Genomic DNA, 20,491 nt, shown 5'->3' with positions numbered 1-20,491 from the left:
CAATTAAATATTACTGAGAAACGTCTAACAGAGAATAAGTGTAACGATGATCGTGCAGCAGTAATATGAATTGACACAAAATAACAAACGAACCCACATTACGTATATCTCTGGTTCATCGACACGGACGGTCAACTTTCAAGATTGAATTTAATAATACAGTATAGAGGAATTCACACCGCTCGTGGTCGCTGGCGCTCATAACTAGGTGAAGACGATGAGGTTCGCCAACTCTTTTCTTCTCTTTTTTTCAATAGTCTATTTCGTTTTTCATAATTTACGACGTTCTCAATAACGTAATATGCTTGAAAAAAATTAATTGAAATTTGAATTCCTATCAATGTCTCTGAACTCTGTTAAAATTTGAAAAATCATAGAGTATGCTCTATAAAATATGGCGCACGTATTACTATTATTTAAGCTAATACTTTTAAGTAAATTAAATTACTTACTTTCCGTACTTATGTAATATTTTGTTGACATCGCTGAGGAAAATGCAATCATGTCATGCGGCGTAGACGTCCGTTCCAATTTGGCAATTTGACTATTTCGATATAATATTATTTTTACATAACGCCCGCATGTAATAGGTAAGAGAGGTAATGGGTGTGATGAGGCCACATCCTCTACACAATCCATATACTAGTTTCAATAATCTCAATTGATATGTGCCATAATTATTCTTATTTAGTCATGATACACAAACGGGCTTTGTACAAGACATTACCCCAAAACTGGTATTGGTTATTAAGAAATTGATAGTAGTAGTTAATCATATCGCGTTTATTCTCAATCGATACCACCTTAGGAACTCCTGTAGTAAGATAAAAATTCTCTTAAAATCAGTTCAATGGTAAATTGGAACATCAAAAACACACAGAGAGAAATAATATATAGGGAAACTCGAACATACACATGTGTGTATATAATGTACATATTCCTAATATATAAAACCTCGTGATCTTGCAATAGTCATCAAGACAGAGCCTTGTTTGGGAGATAAGTTGTAACCCTAAACGTAAACGGAGGCGTTACATTACAACATATGATGTGTGAGAGCGGTGTCAGGTTCGAGTCCCGGTAGTCGTGTTGACGAGATTGCGCCATCTTGATGAACCTCTAGTGTTACACGAGATAAACTGATTGTTGTGTTCATTGTTATTCAGTCTGTGATGATGCATCGCCAACAGAAAGAAATATAGATCCTCCTTAAACTCAAACTCAGACTGATTACCGCGAGTAAATACTAATAATTTTTTTAAGTGGTAGAGCCTAGCTGTGGTCAACTGTAGCTCGAAGATGGGCTGGCTCGACCGGAGAAGTGCCACCCTCTCAAAGAAGATCGGCGTGAAGTAGTCTTATACGGCTGCGTTTCGTCCGATGAATGAGAGAGCCGGTTGCCCTTTCCCTTTTCCCAGCCTTTCTTTTTTCCTATCCTTTCCTCTCCTTCTTCCACAAATTAGGGTGGCAACGCATCCGCAATTTTTATGTACTACCTCTATTAGGTAGGTCGTCTGCTCGTTTGCCCCTTTCACATAAAAAAACGGATAATTGCCAGTTTTCCATTCATAAGCCTACGTACATTGATACTGTCAAGCGTATGTGTATAATGGAGAAGAGCTTTGAAAGACGGTATCATATTATATATTTTATAATTTATAGTAACAATTAATAACAAACTACAGATCACCGTTTTAAAAATCATTATTTATAACGATCAATATAGCTCTATGTGTGGCAACAACTTGGCATATAATGTATCAATATCTTGTTAAAACACTTGAAAAAAAACGTATTGTGGGCGATGTTTACACTCACGTGTCCCCGAGAATAGAGAAATATCCAAATATGTCTTATGTTTCATAATACGATCGGTTTGGAAGTCAACACGATCAATGTAGTATATTAAGTTACGTTAGCGTAACTTATTCTGTTTGCTGCCTACCAAATATGACATAAATAGATTCAACGTCTCGTTGACCGCCTGTCACATTAACCATGATAATATTTATAACATAATAATAATTAAAACTAACATTCGCGCCCACTTTCTGTGGGTTGATATTTCGTAAAGCCTCGCACGTTTATAGCTTTAACGCCTACTACGATACTAATATGGTCAATCACCAACATTGTTAAAACAGAGGTTACTATATCGATAAGTAATAAAGTACAAAACAAGCCTAGAGTTCAAGGCGACCACCCGTACAGCCAAAGACAATGTTCAAAAGTACTTCTGTTTAGTAAACACGCATCAAATATAACGCTAATTACCCTTGAAGCGTTTACAGCGCTGTTTGAAGTCAACTGAACAGTTCCAGAATGTTCTATTCCACCGCTGTCAACTGACAAATAAATAATTCTCTGTGGCAGAAACTGAACATATCATTTAATTAACCTTTTAATATAATATCAGTGTTACATGGTTATCAAAAGTTAAGTTTAAGATATAAAATAAAATATATTATAGTAAAAAAAATAGTTCCTCATCATAATAAAGTTCGCGAAAATTAGTAATTTTTGATAAATATAATATATATAAATGTTACTGTCCTAAAGTTTAGTTGTAAACATCACGTGCGAGTCAAAGACACGGACGGGATCGTGAACTTGACATCGCGGCAGGAAGTTGCCGGAGAGGAAGCGAGGAAGGGTTAGTGTGGTCCGGAGAAGGGACGAGTGGAGTGCTTACAACCCGCCAGTACTGGAGACAGTGACCAGGGAGGCGAGAGCGATGTTTACAGGGAGAGGTCTGAAATTACAGACTAGGAATATTATGAGAAATTTTGAGATTTATGAAAATAAAACAGTTTTTTTTTTGCAATAGAACAGATATTAAGGATTCGTCAACACAGAAGCCTTAAAGCCGTTATTGATGTTTAATATAATAGCTATTTGGTACTTTAAATATATAGTTTCAAAGCCAGCAGCTGGTTGTGAACGCTCCACAGGAATCGAATGCCTCGTAAACGATCTAATTTTGTAGCGGCACAGATTTGTTTGTTAAAACCTACAACTTTGTAGAGCGAGCGCGCGCCGTGTTAGAAACAAACAACTAAACTTTTAGGAATAAAAAAAAATACCCATTAATTTTTTAAATTACCGCGTCTTTTCATATTTCGAACCGAAATCTTTCAAAATTTGAATAAAGGTGCGTTACGAAAATTCCACTAAAGTGAAAATGCTGACTGACCGCTACATATATTTACTTATTTCGATAAATCATTGTTAATAATTTAATATAATTTTTCTCTTTTGTCTTATTGTTAGATTTAGTTTGGAAAAATCTTTTTAAAAATATTGCAATAATAAATAAATAATAAAAAAAAACATACTCTATCATCCCAAGATGACTGGTGTTGCCAATATTTTGTCAGAAATAAAGTTCGTCTTAAGTCAAAAGGGGGTAGTATTTTGAAGTTACATTTAGATATTTCTATGAGGCATATTTGTAACTAAAAAATAAAAATGAATGAAAGTCGGGAGCAAATTAATATAATAAATTTTATATAGGAGAGATATGACTACAGTTAACAACAGAGAAAGATATTTACAATTAAAAAACAAGTAAGTTATTGACGGAGTTGCCACCATACCGACATACTGATCGCTTTACCAAGAGATTATAAAAGATGATTGATCATAGCAAAGAGTTACAGAACTTAACTATTAGTAGCCTATTAGGAATTAATATTCTAAGCGATTCATAAACATCAATAAGAACGTGACTATCCACGTCGTCAGGGATACCGACTATAGATTTATGTATAAACTAACAATATTGAAACAGGGCGATATTTCGCAGACATCTTTGCTAAGACATTGTTAAATCGTAAATCGTGAGATGAACGCAATATGTATAATCATCCTCTACAGATGCCGGAGATCCGGCTACAAGACAGCATCTGTCCGATCTTCCCACACTTTTTGTTGGATCTGTCTTCGTCTAACATTCGGAAGTATTTTAATAATAAAACTCTTACACTAGAGCATTTTTAATTAGCACACAGCGTCGCAGCGACTCCCACGTCAATAAGAAATAAATGGAAATTAAATTATATTGATTTGATAAGAATGATAACAACACACTCCACTCATTCATTGCCGAGGAGTTTGTTGGTCATTACTGCTGTATACAATACTGAAGTATCGAGGTCATTATGTTTGTACACAAAACGTTCTGTTTTAATACAATGTTAAGAATTTCGAAACAAATCCACCAAATTTGGCAACGTAGGCGTAATGTGTTGGAAGTTGTTTGTATAAGTCACACACTAACATTATATTTATTATCATAGATTTAAGGTTTAATTTCTTTTGCAACAATAAACAGTGATTTATGGAAGCACCCGGAGACAGGTGGCAAATTTCTAGTTCCCACATCATACAATAGATATTTTTTTCACTAACAAGTGGCGACGGATCACAGACCCGCTATGAATATGTTAAAGAGATTACAGTATCTTAAGCGATATGCAAAAATTATGATATGTATAATTTTTCACACACGTACAAATATTTTCAGAAGGGCAATCGCTTATAATCTTGTAAAAAAGTGAAAGTAGGCGAAAATATTTTTGTATAAAAAATGTCACGCGCCATTAGCACAAGAAGCGTTCAAGCGACGTCAGATGGTTCGAGATCATGAAACTGAGAGCTGGACACATTATATCGCACTTTCATTACAGTTCATTGACTTGAGATTGAACGATAAAAGATTTATGGACTCGTAAGGATTATAGACTATTTTTATTCTACAAATGGTATATCGATAACAATTGCTGTACATCACTCAGTTTCTACGATAGACTTCCGTTCTCCCTTGCATTATGGCGCCCGTAAGAGTACTCACACGGAACAATACAGAGAAAACAAGCGGTTACAGTAATTAGATAAATCTAAAGAAAGTTAAAGAAAACGAATGTAAAAAAAGATATTATATTATATCTGAATATAATTATAAAAATAATATGAAATGATGAAGGAAACCGCGGAAAAAACCGCGCTCTCACTGCCGGTCCAAAATGAAATCTTCAAAAAGATTCCTTTGGTTATACTTTTCACGAGAATGTGTAGATTGATCATTGAAGTATCCGTTCTGTTCTGTCTCCTCTGGGCTGATACGACAGCTACTGGCACTATACGACTTTACAACTGTGTAACTGGGAATGTCTGGACGCCGTTAAAGACTCGACTAAGCCTCAATATACCACCGCATCTATGATATTGTGCAGTAGACTACAATATATTTTTTTTCAGTGTATAGATAGTGCATTTTCATTACATACGTTATGGGTTCTCGGATCTCTAGAAGTAATTAAATGGATCATAAATCACAATCTACACACACAGTAGACACCACTTACCTTGTAAACACATTGTTCCGAGGCTGTTCTTCGAAATTTTGTATGTTTTTCTCATATAACTGTTCACACGCGATGCTCTTGGAATATGAAGTTGATTCTAATTACTTATTATACTGTGGGCTTGCAGACTCGCCACTAACTCGGAAAGTCGTAACCATTGACTTTCAGAACAGGTGGTTCTGATACTTCGTATGATTTTGACTGTATTTCATGCAAAAACAAACACACTTTGCCCGCTTACCATTTTGACTGTAAAAAAGACAATATAACCCTCGTATTGATTCATAAATGACACCATTATTTTTTGGAAATATAACTTTTAAACTGCAGAGCATAATAATTAATGTCAATGCTATAAACAACTGCGATTTATAATGTGCGTAACTATGACTCAAGAACAAAAAATAGTAGCTGACATAACTCTTGTGTCAATTAGGACCGAATCGGTCCAAACTTCCGCTTATTGTCGTTAGTAATATTTACCCTAACGTTTGACGTCTACGACAGATAATTAATTAACAAGATCCTTGGTGATAGAATAATTTTAATTCCTTGAGTATTTCTAACGTTCAGAATATTTGCTTACAATTTTATGATTCATAATTGAAAGTAAATATTTTATCTTTTTTTTTGCACTTATGTGTAATCTTTAAATAAACATTAAGTATAATATTAAGAGGGTCACAGTTTTATTTGTATATAAATTAGATAAATAAGCATTCGTTAGTAAGACAATGCCAAAGTGGTAGCTAATCACGTCTCGCGTCAGGCTGAGTCATCTGCCTTTAATGCCCTATTGTTTAGTAATGCCTAGATTGAGTCTAAAGACCTATCTCGTTGAGGTCATCACTAGTAATATTGATCTTAATTAGGCCCTCGAGTTAATCGTTCAATTCGTTTGACACTATAAGTGCAGCCATTGCCTCGTGTGTAATGTGAATTAGGAAATGTATTCAAAGCATTTTTCAACACAATAATGTTTATGAATTAAATAAGTTGTTTTGTAAAAATTTCAAATTTTCTTTGTTTTAGTTTCCCACGTCGGATTTTCTAAACAAATATACATATGTCGTAATATTTTTTAATCATTAAATCTTGTTAAATCCTGGGAATTGGCTTTAAACGATTTTTCTTAACCCCTTAATTAACGGACCATTAAATAAGTCTTCGAATGTGAACCTTATGGGTGATCTGTTTCAAAACAAATCCTATAACTATATTATCTATAATAGTTATTAGTCATAAATAAAATATTTTTATATAACACTGACACAGTCATCTTCAGTGTAACTATACTTTACCTTTAAGTGGATAAAACTGTAATTCTGTCAACCGCTTCCTCTATTGTAGGTTGTAGACGATGTAATTGGGTAATTTGTATGTAATGAAAGAAAATAACCGGCATCTTAAAAAAACCCGGTTTTGGGGAATCATGTCTCACACGAACGATTATTGTGTCAATAATTTAATATAAAAAATCGACACTAAAAATTTACCGAAATAGTAAATTCTTTATATTAACTTATACTACTTGCAAACTTTTATAAATCAGAAAATTAATTTGGAAAATCAGTATTGACTCATTTAAACAGAATACAAAATGTACTTTATTTGTCAATGAAATTGTAACAATAAGTTACTTTATCATAAGATTGTTTAGTGTCATTTGAATGAACTATGCGTTATATTCAGTCAAGATCATACGATACGGTCATTGCGCATTCTTTTAAATTTAAATCTTTGATAAATTGAACATTTTAAATCCGTCTAATGCACATACAAAGCAGCGACATCTGGTTGGCAGTGTTTGTAACTACATCACAAGAATGAACAACAGATGGCGCTATTACTAATATCGATTTTTAATTGAACAATCTTAATCGCTTTGTTGCGATTTAGTAAGTAGACGTTGATTGTTATAACTTATTTATCTTGTGTCAAATATCTGATCAAATTAAGTAATGAAAAAAAAAAAACAAAAATAAAAAATGCATTTACCTTGGGAAACATGTACATTGATATTCATTTTACATAATACATTTTATGAAACAGAAATATAATATACGATTGTAATAAATGCTTTCTTAACAAAAACAGTTTGTCTTGAATATACTATATATATACATTAAGGAATCTACCATATTAATGTTTAAAAAAAAAAAGTAACTTGCACTTCAGATGAAGTGTTACCTGATCTTTAAATACATTATTATAAATAATAATGATAATGTTGTATCTTACTGAGTATATATACAGAGGCTTCTGTGTGTCAAAAAAGCCATCAAATCACTGGTAAAAGTTGGAGTGAAAACTATTTGGACGTAGAGAGGTAAGTGGCACTATTTATATCGACTTATCAATATCTTTACTATTAGATTTTTTACAATTTGATCCTACGTAGTAGCATTAATGGTAAGTATTTCTTTGTTCTCCTTAAATAACTCATACAGCACAGAACACAGCCTGTACAAAGGTAGTCCCACCACAGTGAAATAGTCTCCATTAATCTTCTCTACAAATGTCCCTCCGACACCTTGTATACCATATCCTCCTGCTTTATCCCTGCAAAATATATTACCTAACAATTAAAAACCTTTTCCGAATATAAATACTATGTGTAATGTAACAAGGAACACAAATCTTTTAATCTCAAACACTTATAACAATAGTAAAGATGAAATTAGTAATTTAAATGTTTTTTTTCTAATTCCTGGCTAGATAGAGCGAGTTGTAACCCTGAATGATGGGTGGCCACTTGTCTTGTCTTGAAGGCATTCAAGTTGTGAGTTCACAGTTCACATTAATTATTACAAGCCCTTTGCTCAATTAAAAAATAAACAACTTTCAAGCCACAATAACATAATAAGATTGAGGCGTTTGGTCCCTTTGGTCATGCTAAGATTCTGGTATTAATGTTTGTTATCAAACTAAAATTATATAAAAATCTTACATAGGCTCCCCTGTTGCAATGTATCCTTTGATCTGCTCATCGTCCAGAGCACCGAACACCACATCCGTCTTTTCGGTGAACTTCACCACATCATCCAAAGCCTTCACAACCACCCCTGTGTACACAGTGTGACTCCTGCCTGATAAACTGTTGCAAAACCTGAATTAATTTCTAACATAAATACATTTAAATTATAGTAAAGCCAAATTCTCAAAATTGGTTCACACATACTTAATTCACATTATGACAATTAATCTAAAATCTAAAAAGTTACTAAGCTTTTTGTTTCTTATTATTCAAGAAGTTTCGTATTCAAGAATTTTCGGTATGTCGTATGAAAAGCCAATATGTCTTGGCGCTGACATAAAAAAATTATTCTAAGAGCTGCTGCAATAACTAATTATGAAATTCAACGAGCCCAAATTACAAATGTTTTGTGGCTTGTCACATTTTCTCCTAAAAGTGTATTGTCAAATTTATTTTAAAACTAACCTTTTTAACATGTCATAAGCTTCTTGCTCAGAAGTTGGTTTTCCAAACATTTTACCATCTAGAGTGACCATAGTATCAGCGCCAATTACTACATCTGGATTATTTCCATTTTCTTTCAGTCTTTTCTCGACTTCTAAAACTTTGTGGAGGGCTGTTTCTTCTACAAAATCGGAAAAATTATCGAACGCTTTTGGATCCAAATTTTCTTCAAAAAGCGATGGGCAAAGAGCGACTTTTAAACCCTGGAATAGAAAAAATAAAAAAAATAGAAGAAATATGGATAGATCCATATAAGGAAAATAAAGAACTATGTAATAATTACAATATTTTCAATTAATTCTTTTCTTCTTGGTGAACCACTTGCTAAAATTATATTTTTATGTTTTAATAAATGCATCACAGGTTGCAACATATTTTATGATTTTTGAAGGGGTTACGTCTTGGTGTTATTGGTAATTTTTTAATAGGTTAGCATAGATATCGATAAAATTCAATGATAAGGCAATTCAAAATCGTGTCAATTTTGCCGCAAACAGTGAGTTAGATCCCGATACAAGAACACAGATATTTTCCTACTTTACAACTATATTACAATTGTCACTTGTCACATTTGTTCTTGATATTAAAAGGTTTGATTCTATTGTGAAATATTAAAGACGTTATTCGGTATCCATTTACATTTTTTAAGTTTATATAATCTTAAAATTCCTCTTATAACATGTTCGAAATACATAAATATTAAATACAACATTTTTTATTGCTTTTACGAAATGTTGTTTTAGAAGTGTTTGGAAAAGTACAACTCATCTTCATTAAAAAATACATAAATGAACAGAAAAATTAATTCATACTTATTTTTACAAGTATTTTAAAATAGAATAAACTCGCTTAATCACCATAAAAACTTTAGTTTAAAGGTCAATGCGATTTATTATCTATGGTTATGTTTCACCGCTAAGTTGTGTGCTGGATCTAGTGCTGTCGATGCGGCCGAAATTATTTTATGATTTTTCTAATTTTAATGCCTTTTTAACAATAGGAAAGGTAATGGAAACATAATTAACTGAAAATGCAGTCCATAGTGGCTTATGTGCGTACATTACTTGGTTGGTGCGACGATAATCCTATAGTCAGGACAAGCTTCAAAAGAGACAGGTATGGCTTTGACATTTCTTGTTTACAACATTAGAAATTCGTTATGGCGGCAAAGTCACTAATATATTGTAACATAAAAAAGTACAATTTGTAAATGATGATTAAAATACCCATTAGAGTTGCCTCAAAGTTCTTCAAGTGAGTAAGAAGCACCTTTGAACTGTAAAACATTTTATTCAGTTTTCATATCGTTCATTGTTTCTAGGAACGACGATGATTTCTCCTCAGATGAGGAATCTCCCGTTTTGAAGAGATTAAAAAAATTGCCTAGAACATCATTCCCCGATGTCATGGATTCCAAAGGTAGAGTTTCGGTTTAATGTGTAAAGTTATTGTCTTTCCTACATTATTTAAAATATTTTTTTTTTTACAGATATGTGGAGTGAAGAAAAACAAAACAAGAATGTTAGGTATATACCAATTCAAATCGAATCTGACCACCCGAGCACCTCAACGCCTATTGATGTAACATCTAAGTTGGGGAGCCGGTTTCGGACGGTCCCAATGAGGTTAACATCAAATGGACCTTCACCCGTTCAAAGACCCAGGAAACACACCCCAGTGAGACCTGTCACTCAACCTGTGATAGACGATGAGGATGATCAGCAAGAGGTATATTCCTTAGACTTAAATGCAACACTTACACTGAACCACATCCTACTAACCACTTACTACTTATAGGTGACATGGGTTGAAGCTAAACCTGAAACTAAGAAGCCCTCAAAGGTTTACATAAATATTGATGATGAAGATGAAGACTATGAAAATCAAGATGATGATGTGATATTTGTTAAAGCGGTGTCATCACCACCACCCGTCAGACCGTATAAATTCTTTGTCAGTAAAAATAACAATGAATCAAATTCTAAAGACGATGAATATGTTAAGTTCATAAAAGTAGGTTCCAAGTTAAATGATAGAAGTTCTTTATCTCCTAGAGCATACACTAAGTTTAAAGCCCCGGCTGGAATCACTAAAGTATATAAAAAAGCCCCCACTCCTGTACCGAGATGGATGCAAGCACACAAACAAACCTTCAACAATCTAGAAGTAAACTCACCAATGGTAACGGAAAATCTGCAATGGCAGAAGTATTCAATTTAGACGAAAAAAGAAATTATCAGGAGCTCATCAGGAGAGTGACTGGAAATATAAAACCATCGTCGATAGGCAAACCTTTGGATATCAAGAACTTGGCAGATGAGTCCGCTGCTTTCAGATCAACTCTCAGGTCACAGAAGAGTGCGTTAAATGAATTGAAACTGGTGGAACAAGGACTCAGTAGCATTAAAGACAATGAATCCACTCAAGAATATGATCCCATCACGGTAGCATCCATCAACTCCTCCGACTCAGAAGTGGAAATCATCACATCGGATGCTTCTACATCATCATCCGTCAAAATCGATCCCATCAATACACTCAAAGATTCGTACAGAGACAGAGCCATAACATCCACGGACTGGCTCTCTAAACTGGACAGTAAATATAGGAAAAAGAGGCAGGAGACACAGGAGAAGCTGAAAGATGCACGGCGGGAGTCAGATATAATATCTAAGGTTAACTATGAACAAAAATTAGCACATCTGGAGCACAAGCTCAAGTATGAGTTGAGCATACCGGAGAGTCTCATAGAGGAGGTCCAGCCCACTGTGGAGTTACCACCTCTGACGCCAGAACAAGAGAAACTAGTCAACAGAGCTCTGGGACCTGGACCACCTGGGCAGTTGCTGGTAGAGAAATTTAACTTAAGGATACACAGGTTGGTTCTTATAATATTTGCAGCAAGATATTTCAAAATCCTTATAAAGATCACTTATTACATCACATAGGACAATGACTATCTCCTCTGAGGTCTGTGCTCTCGCCGACCTGTTCATGCAGTGCTCCAAAAACAAATTAATGTATTATGAAAAGTCCTCCAAACAAATTACTAAATTAATCATTTATAGCCCATGGGTACATCGTTTGGACCGACTCTAAATGAGGTTCATGTGTTTTTGTTTGTTAAATTCTCTCCTTATGGATTAGTTTAGAAAATTTGTTCACACAATCATATTGTTGTGGACTCGGTTCTAAGGACACTGTGTTAACATCGGCTCCAGGAGTTCACACCGCATGAGAAGCAGTCTCCTTCACTCAATGGTTGTCATTTTATTTTCTACAGCATTATTTATTACATAAAAGATTTGTTTTAATAAAGTCTACAGAGGGACGAAACTGCTCCGCATTCCATGCATTCACCGCGCGGTGCCGGGCCCATCGCGGACCTGCGAGCCGGGTGTAGGTTTATGGAGCTCCTTAAAATATTTCTAAATTCATGTTTAATATTTCAGGCGGGATCTCCAAACTCTGGCGGGTTTGAATTGGCTCAACGACGAGGTGATCAATTTCTACATGAACCTGCTGATGCAGAGGAGCGAGGAGCGCAAGGAGCTGCCGCGGGTGTACGCCACCAACACCTTCTTCTACCCTAAGCTGATGCAGAGCGGACAGGCGGGCCTCAGGAGGTGGACGAGGAAGGTTAGTATTTGTGATGGAATGTTTTATTATTTTGGAGCGGCTCTCTCGGCCAGCTCCGTTAAGGGCGCACTAGTACTACGCCAAATTGACCTTCCAAGTAAAGGCCCAACCTCGTAAACATCGATAGAAAATTAATATTTATTTAAACCATATATATTTATTTATGATTCCAATTGATGTTCACACTGTGTGTGCTGAGATGCGGCGTTTTAGCCTGACGGTGTTTCAACCTGATGATTTCGTCCCAGGTGGACATCTTCGGCCACGACTTGATGGTGGTCCCGGTCCACCTTGGCGTCCACTGGTGCCTCAGTCTCATCGACTTCCGGGAGAAGAAGATCTCGTACCTGGACAGCATGGGCGCGAGGAACGAGCCGTGCCTCGCCGCGCTCCTACAGTATCTGAGGGACGAGCACCAGGACAAGAAGGGACAGGCCTTCGACGACGCGGGCTGGAAGACGGAGAACATGAAGGTACGGGAGACACCGAAGGCGCGTACCGGAATATTACTCAACCCGGATCGGCCCCAGGGCCAGGATTCCGAAAATACTTCTCATGCTTTTGGGTCATATTTTCATCAATGATTTTGAGAGTTGGAGAAAGAAAGAGGAAAGAAGAGTTTGGTACACGCTTAGTATTACTTGTTTCTTCTTCTCACCTCAACTCCACCCCATCCTTTGCGATGCCTTCACTCCCCAACTTGCTTCTACTCAGCTTCCTTTGCTGACCTCTGTGACAATTCCTCTCATCCCAATAAAATTTTTGTTCCATGGTCATCGCCGTTTGTAACAAAAATCCGAAACAAAGCAGAAGGCGAATTTAAAGGACACATTAATTAATGAAATAAGTAGAGATATATCGCTGCCAACGCGTGTGTGGGAACGCGCGTGTCCCTACACCTATGTATCGGTTTTTGCAACTTGTGAGTGATGACGTCACCGTGTTGCAGGACATCCCCCAGCAGATGAACGGCAGCGACTGCGGCATGTTCGCGTGCACGTTCGCCGAGTTCAGCTCGCGAGGGGCGCGGTACACCTTCAGCCAGGCGCACATGCCCTACCTGCGGAGGAAGGCCGCCCTGGAGATCCTGCAGGCGCGTCTGCTGCTCTAGACACTGGCCGTCCGCGGGCCGTCAACTGCATTTCCATTCAGAATCTACCGAGAAAGCCGGCGAGCCAGCCTCGGCGGCGACTCGTCCGCATCACTTCTAGGAATGTTCGGATCTTGTAACTGTAGATGTATGATTTAGGTGTACATAGTCCCCGGGCGGGCGGGGCGGGCCGCTGCGCGCTCGCGCCCGTCGATATTATATGCGGTAGAGGAGGGAGACACGTCTCATCGACCGAGTGCTCGGGATTGTAAATATTATCTAAGTGTATAGTGTGAGGAGCGTCTGAAGTGTTCCGGGTTATTTATCATTGAATACGTTTATTTGTCGCCGTCTGCGCGGAGAGTCCTCGGCCTCGTCCGATGTCACATTATTTTTGTATTGCGCTAGGTCGCGTCTCTTCTGACTTGGTGTATAAAAAAATTAATCTCAGTTCATTTTTTCTAAATGATGAAATAAAAGAGTATCAAGCATACGTTGTTTCTTTCCCTCTCCAGACCGTCGACGAAAATGAAACGCAACTTTGACTGGTATATATATTTTCTAAAACAAGTCGTTCGCTCGTCACTGTCATTTGTTATCTACGTGATCAGTGTGAGGGTTCGCGGGTGAGGAGCAAAGCTGGAGTCACGTGTGTGTGTGTGTGTTTCGGTCAGTCTTCGACCTGCAGAAGTCGCAGCACGGACCGCTGGAGGAGCGCCACCCCCGAGGAGTTGTTCCCGCCGCAGTAGTGAGACGACGAGAACACCGACACCAGCCGCCCGCCCAACTGGATCTGGTCATATACACTACACTGACTTACTCCGCCATTATAGGAATGATCATTCAGAGCGTCTTTGTTACCATGAATCCCCTGGAGTGTAGCTGGTGCGCCCTCAGCACGGCGCTGAGCCGGTTGTGTTTGAGGAACCGCCGCAGAGCTCGCGCACTGAACACGTGGCCGACTCCTCGCCGCCAGTTGCGCGCGAAGCCTTCCGACGAGTTCAGCTCCAGCACCACGGCCGCCGGCGCCTTGGACTCGCTGGCACAAATATATAAATAACATAAAGAACAGGCCTGACAGGGTCGGTTCTTAGTCGCTCAATATTAAGAATGACCTCCGTCTGTCAGCGATCCCTCACCTGTCTCAATGCTAACCTCCCACACAGTACAATGGTTTTCAGATTCGACGCCAGGACCAGGTTTTGTGTTTACTTACATATCACTAACTTAACGTTCATATGTAGAGGGACTAGAACTGCTGAGATACCTACATATTTCAGGAGGACATCAAAAATATCACATTGTAGGCTCGATCTCTCATAGCTAGCACTCGACTAACGGTTACACGACAGACACTTGAAGATAAGTCAGCAATAAATATATTGCGGAAAACGTCTTAACAAATTCAATTCATTGTAAAAACTTAATTTCTACTGCAAAGAATTATATATATTTTTATTTAATTCAAATCCTGAAAGTTAAGTATAGCCATTTGAGAAGATATTATAACTATTCCTATCCGACGCTTAACCCGAGCCGATTTGCTATTTTTCTGGCAAGTAAACAATATCGCTTAATACTTCACTACGCTTGATAAATTCTGACAACATGTAAAGAATTCAATTGGTGTCCACGGCAACTGACTCGACGGGATCATTCCACAAGAGTTCCCAGGCCAGGGCGCTCTGCTCGGCGGGTCGCGGCAGGGGCGCCGGCACACGACTCACGCCGGCCGCCAGAGGACACACCCAGGGCGGGGGGATGCCGCCGTGACAACAGAACACCTGCACACATCACCAGCACCGCCACCACACGCATAAAATCATTCGTGATCATCATTAAGTCTATGTATACACTTTTGACAACCCTTGGGGATAGTTTCAAGGTCTTCACTCTACAACTTAAAGAACCTTTCAAAATGAATATGTTTTATGGAGCAAATCTAACATTAACTTTGATGTAAGCCTACTCCAGATTTGATACAATACAAGCACATCCTAACCTTCCCGTCGACGATGGCCGCCAGTGGTAGAACGTCAAACACGTCGTTCACAGCGTTCCAGACCCGCAAGCCTTCGACTTCGCCATATTTTTCAATACATTCACTAGAAATATCCCTTGAAAACCTCCAGCAAAGACATACTTTTATTCATCAGGTACACGATACTCACTTATAAAAAGTAAACATTTTCTGTATTTCTCTAGTTTCGTGATTTCCTCTTAACAAATGTATCGCGTCTGGTCTTTGTACTTTTGCGGCAAACAAGTAAGTCAATAGTTCTGTACCGTGCGGACCTCTATCGACATAGTCCCCCAAGAACAACAAGCCGCCCGGCATCAGAGCCGTGCCGTTGGGCCAAAGGACTGCTTCCATGGCCAGAAGAGCGGCGAGGTTCCCGTGTAAATCTCCTGGATGAAACAGAAAAAACAGAGTATGTGATACGAGTGCTAACTTCATGGATACCTTTCTCTCTGAAGTTTCAACGGCTCCCACTCACCTATAGCGTAAACAGGTGAGCTGAGTGACAGTAGCCTCGGTTCTTTGAGACACAGCGGCCGGACGCGCTCCGCGAGCCGCAGCAGCCTCGCGCCCAGCGCCGCTCCCTCGCCCGCCTCCACCCACGAGAACGCTGACTTAGTGACCGCCACTGACCCGCCGCCCGACACGCGCCTCTACATACAGGAAAGGGTTAGACACTGGTTTAAGGATTCTTTATAGGAAACTAAGTATAAAGATAATTTGGAACAACAAGAAGCTCCCATATAGTTGGTTCATAAGAAGTCGAATTGATTAACATATGCTAACGTTGGCAGGCTTGTCGATGGCGGAGGCGAAGTAATGCACTGCCGCGAAGGCCTCTGTCGGGGCAGTGCCGTCTCCGAGGAGGTCGAGAGAGTTACTGTACAGAGATACTAGGCGGGCTGTTGATGAGCTCACTGCATCCTCTTAGGGAACAGAAACAAAAGTTGTTCGTCAAATAATATTTGTCTCCAAGTTTGTCAAAACAATTATAATAATGACGATCTGCTCGAAGGGTTTTTTTAAATAACAATATTCGTCAACAAAACACAGCCTTCCCACCCTCAAAACTGTTGAGATGCTGTATCTCAGGCCCAGCTTCTCTTCTGAGGTGCACTACGCACGTGGCCAATGAATATTCTCCACTCGCAGCCGTCACAGGCGCCGTGGGCTCGGACGATTCGATCGCAACGTTTGAGTTGCCCGTAACATCTTCATCTGTATGAAATATTCTCATAGTTAATGAAATAATATAAGATTTTTATATGAATAATATATGAATTTTCTTACCCGGTTCCAAAGTCTCCTTAGACGTAGGCACCGGACTTTGTATCTGTTCTCTAAAACATACATACGTAAATAAAAGGTCGATCGTCTCTTAAACAGACTATATCTCGTCACTCACTGTAGATAGTGTAGATCCCGGAGACGCGCGATGCAGGAGACGGGAGCCCTCAGCAGAGAGGCTGCACCGGGACAGTCACTGACCGCCCACCGCAGGTACTCCTCGAGGGGGAGCAGCGCGGCTCCGGACAGACACAACTCTCTGTAAGGAACTCTCCTCGCGTTGGAACATATTACAGAGGCAAAGAAACTAATAATTTATCTGACCATCCTTACATTAACAACTATATACCTACACGGCAATTGTCACGGAACGTCTATGCGTGGTGCCTCGTGTGTCACGCAGACGAGTCAATAACGAAGTTGAGTTCGATGGGAATTTTTGCACGTGATATTAACGTCGTACCTAAGACAATGGTCGGCTTCTTTGGCCACACTGAGCGAGTCGGCGATGAGACCGCACGCCGTCCGCGCGGCCGCGATCAACTCCTTCAGTTCTACATATTCCAGTTGGCAGTCGCGGTTTCCGTCGAAGTATCTTTAAGAAGATAACGTAGTTAGCGTTACTAAGGAAGAAGATGTAAACCTTTAATGGTTGGAAATATTGAAGAATATTGTCCAAGGCAGCAAGCGAGTGTCATTGAGCAAGATAAGAATGAGCATCGGCCTGCGACATTGCATACAAATTTTCACCTGAATATATATTTGCAGCGCATCTCCGCGGCTACCTCCTCGTGCGTCGTCTCGGGCTCCACTGCCGCCGTCCACAGCAACATCTCCATGAACGACAAGCCACCGCGGTTACTTATATCCGCCGCCCTAAGAAATATACCTTTTTGTACTTCAAATAGAAAAATTTATATCCGTCAGACACAATAATATAACCCAGTGTAACCTGAACAGACTGAGACAATTGGCTCTCTGCCAGCCTCCGTCGACCATGAATCTCGTGAATATTTTGGGGCTCATGTATAACGCAGGAAATACCAACGATAAGAATTCACGATACAAAAGCACTTGGTCTGTGAAAACATAAGTCAGGTTATTGAACACACATGTACACGTGTATTCATGCCGGTGAATGTTAGGTTCTTTAAATAAGACTCCAACTTGTAAAGGTTTTGTCGGCGTACCATCTCTGGTGTAGTTCGCGGCTTGTATTAGTTTGCAGTACGGTGTGGACAGTGCGACGGCACCACCCGCCACGTCACAGCCTACCACGACGTTTTCTTCGCAGATTTCCACTATCATTCCGGTGTCCATCTCCTACACATTTTAAATTGATAACAAAACGATCCACGTAAGTTCCAAGTTATGTTGCAAACGATCACGTTATATTCCGACGAACATTATGGGTTCCCTCACATTGCCTCTGAGGACATCTCCACTGGCTAGCTGAGCAAACAGCGATAGCTCAGGGCTCCGCAAGGTGGCATGTGCTCGCTGGCGCTCCAGCTCAGACGACGTCAACCACTGAAGTCGATTCCGGTTACTCTGATGATGATTATTATTACTGAGCAAGCATGTGACCATACGATACGAAAGCTTTTTACTGATAAATGCCCGACTATGATACCATATTGATATTTGATACACTAAACATTGAAATATATATTTAGCAATTATAAAACGAAACTAAGCAATGGAGACAAGCGTAATGGCATATGGCGCTATCATAAAAAACTTGAATGGGAAAAACAAATGAAAGTCATATAACTAACTGGTCGCAGTTTAGCTCTCTTCTTTACATCAGCTTTGATGGCCACTTTGTAAACCGCGTGGTAGACACATCTCTTCCGATGTTTTGGGAGCCAAATCTTGTAAATTCTTAAAGGACTGCATTCCGACGACGTGTCCATACCAAGAATCTGTTTAACATCTTTCTTGAAAACACATAATTTTAATATAAATTAAAATGTGAGTGAAGGAAAAATTTAAAAAGTCTTTGTAAATGTGTGAGCTCTTTTTGTGTTTTATTATTACTAGCAATTAAACATTAATTTATTTAATATAGCAACATACAAACAGCCGCCCTTAATATTTGTACCTCAAAATGGATCTTATGCGCGGTAAATTTCCAGCAATTTTTCTCGCTCTTGCTACAAGGTATCCAGAACTCGCCGTTACTTTCTTTAGTGACCAAATACGATCGTTCTGTGGGACAGTAAATAAGAAGAGACACAACATCGCATATATCTGTGTAGTTTTTAAACATCATTAACAATTTTCATTAAATTTCCCACAATATATCTATGTATACCGAACTATAAACGTTACGAAGCTGTCATCGAAAATGATAGATATTTACTAGAAGTCTATCTGCATAAATTTTGACAAATTTAACTTTAGAATGTTTTTGACGACTTATCGATGGTTTATCGATAACTGTAAAGTAAATAGAAACCATTCCATAAATTAAATATGACGAATAGTATACTTTAGATAGAAAGTTGTGGTCCAATTTTTAAATTTTACTACAGTCACAAAGTTCCTCGACCAACTAGGTCTATGATACACGGCAACTCTATATAATATAATACTTTGCGAAATACATAAAATTTTAACTCTTGCCACGCTTTTTATCTTCAAACTTTTGCCAAGTTTTTTTAATCTCAATATGCACCTTTTAGCGAAGACCTTGAAATTAAGAATATTGATAATTTTAACTGGATATTATGTAAGAAGAGAGGGACAACATCGTATTATGTGAGTCAGTTCACCTTAAGGCTTCAGGTATGGATGCAGATATATCTTTCTATAATTAACATATTGTGTTTATAAACGAATTTTATTTTTAGTAATTATTTACTTGTTGTAATAACCTCATTAAGATACGTCTATGATTTTTATCTTCCTACGGCATGAGCACGTGATAGACTAATTATAGAAGTTAATACACCTACATTTTCTGATAACGGCAAAGGATAGGAATAATTGTCAGGTTACTGAAAATTAAGTAGTTTTCTGTTGCAATTTATATTGCTTTCTATTGCAATTTATATTGGAATTCGATTACGATACTAACGACTATAATTTTATTAATTTTGTTTTTGTTACTCTTAATATTGAACCTAAATATATTAATTTTTTTTAGCTAATTTGTTTTAATAATTAAGTTTTGTAAATTGATATATATCCTATACATATATAAAAATAAGCAAGATTTTCCTTTCTACTAATATAATCATTCAAACTTTAATGATTAAAAGCCTATCATTTATAAGAGACGTTGAATGAAAATTTGTCGAACACGTCTATCTAGTACTATTGATCTTGCCCACAGAACTGCCCTAGGTTGTAGGTTCTATACATCTATATACGAATGTGACGTTCTGATCACGCCACCTTTTCAGTACGCTTGCAGGCCGCTGATTGGACAGATTCCCCACCCCAAAGAAAAATACGACACATTCAACACGTTCAGTGATGCACCATCAAGTCGATCTATTCGAATTTGACATATCGATATCACAGAAATAGTTTCGTTGTAAAGTCACCGTGCGGACATTTAATTCACATGAAATTAATTCAAAAATAATCATATTTTTTTA

The 20,491-nt window shown here is 38.1% G+C and overlaps 3 protein-coding genes across 4 annotated transcripts; 1 reads left to right on the top strand and 2 right to left on the bottom strand.

The window, feature by feature from the left end:
- Positions 1-7,343: 7,343 nt before the first annotated feature.
- LOC116765303 (dTTP/UTP pyrophosphatase) lies at positions 7,344-9,384 on the bottom strand. Its single transcript, XM_032654747.2, has 4 exons — positions 9,131-9,384; positions 8,809-9,050; positions 8,317-8,463; positions 7,344-7,928 (listed from the first exon to the last, which is right to left on the bottom strand). The coding sequence occupies exons 1-4, from the start codon at positions 9,218-9,220 to the stop codon at positions 7,760-7,762; spliced, it is 648 nt and encodes a 215-aa protein (XP_032510638.2). The 5' UTR covers positions 9,221-9,384; the 3' UTR covers positions 7,344-7,759.
- A 374-nt stretch (positions 9,385-9,758) lies between these two features.
- LOC116779580 (sentrin-specific protease 1-like) lies at positions 9,759-14,067 on the top strand. Its single transcript, XM_032673933.2, is given in 8 exon segments — positions 9,759-9,963; positions 10,169-10,266; positions 10,337-10,575; positions 10,645-10,984; positions 10,987-11,725; positions 12,300-12,486; positions 12,735-12,959; positions 13,436-14,067. Coding segments are annotated over 8 exon segments (2,076 nt in total). The 5' UTR covers positions 9,759-9,877; the 3' UTR covers positions 13,598-14,067.
- Positions 14,068-14,116: 49 nt separating this feature from the next.
- LOC116779578 (uncharacterized) lies at positions 14,117-19,332 on the bottom strand. Of its 2 annotated transcripts, XM_032673930.2 has the most exons (17): positions 18,988-19,332; positions 18,662-18,808; positions 18,306-18,434; positions 18,074-18,206; positions 17,836-17,962; positions 17,634-17,759; positions 17,347-17,478; positions 17,002-17,142; positions 16,887-16,936; positions 16,659-16,814; positions 16,383-16,522; positions 16,075-16,249; positions 15,748-15,985; positions 15,579-15,681; positions 15,221-15,360; positions 14,438-14,615; positions 14,117-14,369 (listed from the first exon to the last, which is right to left on the bottom strand). In XM_032673930.2, the coding sequence occupies exons 1-17, from the start codon at positions 19,156-19,158 to the stop codon at positions 14,247-14,249; spliced, it is 2,409 nt and encodes an 802-aa protein (XP_032529821.2). In that variant the 5' UTR covers positions 19,159-19,332; the 3' UTR covers positions 14,117-14,246. The 2 variants fall into 2 exon arrangements, with proteins under 2 accessions (XP_032529821.2, XP_061385467.1); XM_061529483.1 differs by lacking the exon at positions 15,221-15,360.
- Between the last annotated feature and the right edge of the window lie 1,159 nt (positions 19,333-20,491).

Source organism: Danaus plexippus, chromosome 2 (assembly GCF_018135715.1).
Source record: "Danaus plexippus chromosome 2, MEX_DaPlex, whole genome shotgun sequence".
Taxonomy (NCBI): Eukaryota; Metazoa; Arthropoda; class Insecta; order Lepidoptera; family Nymphalidae; genus Danaus; species Danaus plexippus.
This window is presented reverse-complemented; position numbering and strand designations above follow the sequence as displayed.

Coding starts and splice junctions, on each gene's coding strand:
- LOC116779578 (XM_032673930.2), bottom strand. CDS start 19,158: ATGATGTTTAAAAACTACACAGATATATGCGATGTTGTGTCTCTTCTT. Junction 17,143..17,346: donor GAAGCCGACCATTGTCTTAG/GTACGACGTTAA, acceptor AGTTCCTTACAG/AGAGTTGTGTCTGTCCGGAG. Junction 14,616..15,220: donor TTGTGGAATGATCCCGTCGA/GTCAGTTGCCGT, acceptor TATTTGTGCCAG/CGAGTCCAAGGCGCCGGCGG.
- LOC116765303 (XM_032654747.2), bottom strand. CDS start 9,220: ATGTTGCAACCTGTGATGCATTTATTAAAACATAAAAATATAATTTTA. Junction 9,051..9,130: donor AAGAATTAATTGAAAATATT/GTAATTATTACA, acceptor TTTCTATTCCAG/GGTTTAAAAGTCGCTCTTTG. Junction 8,464..8,808: donor GCTTATGACATGTTAAAAAG/GTTAGTTTTAAA, acceptor GTTTTGCAACAG/TTTATCAGGCAGGAGTCACA.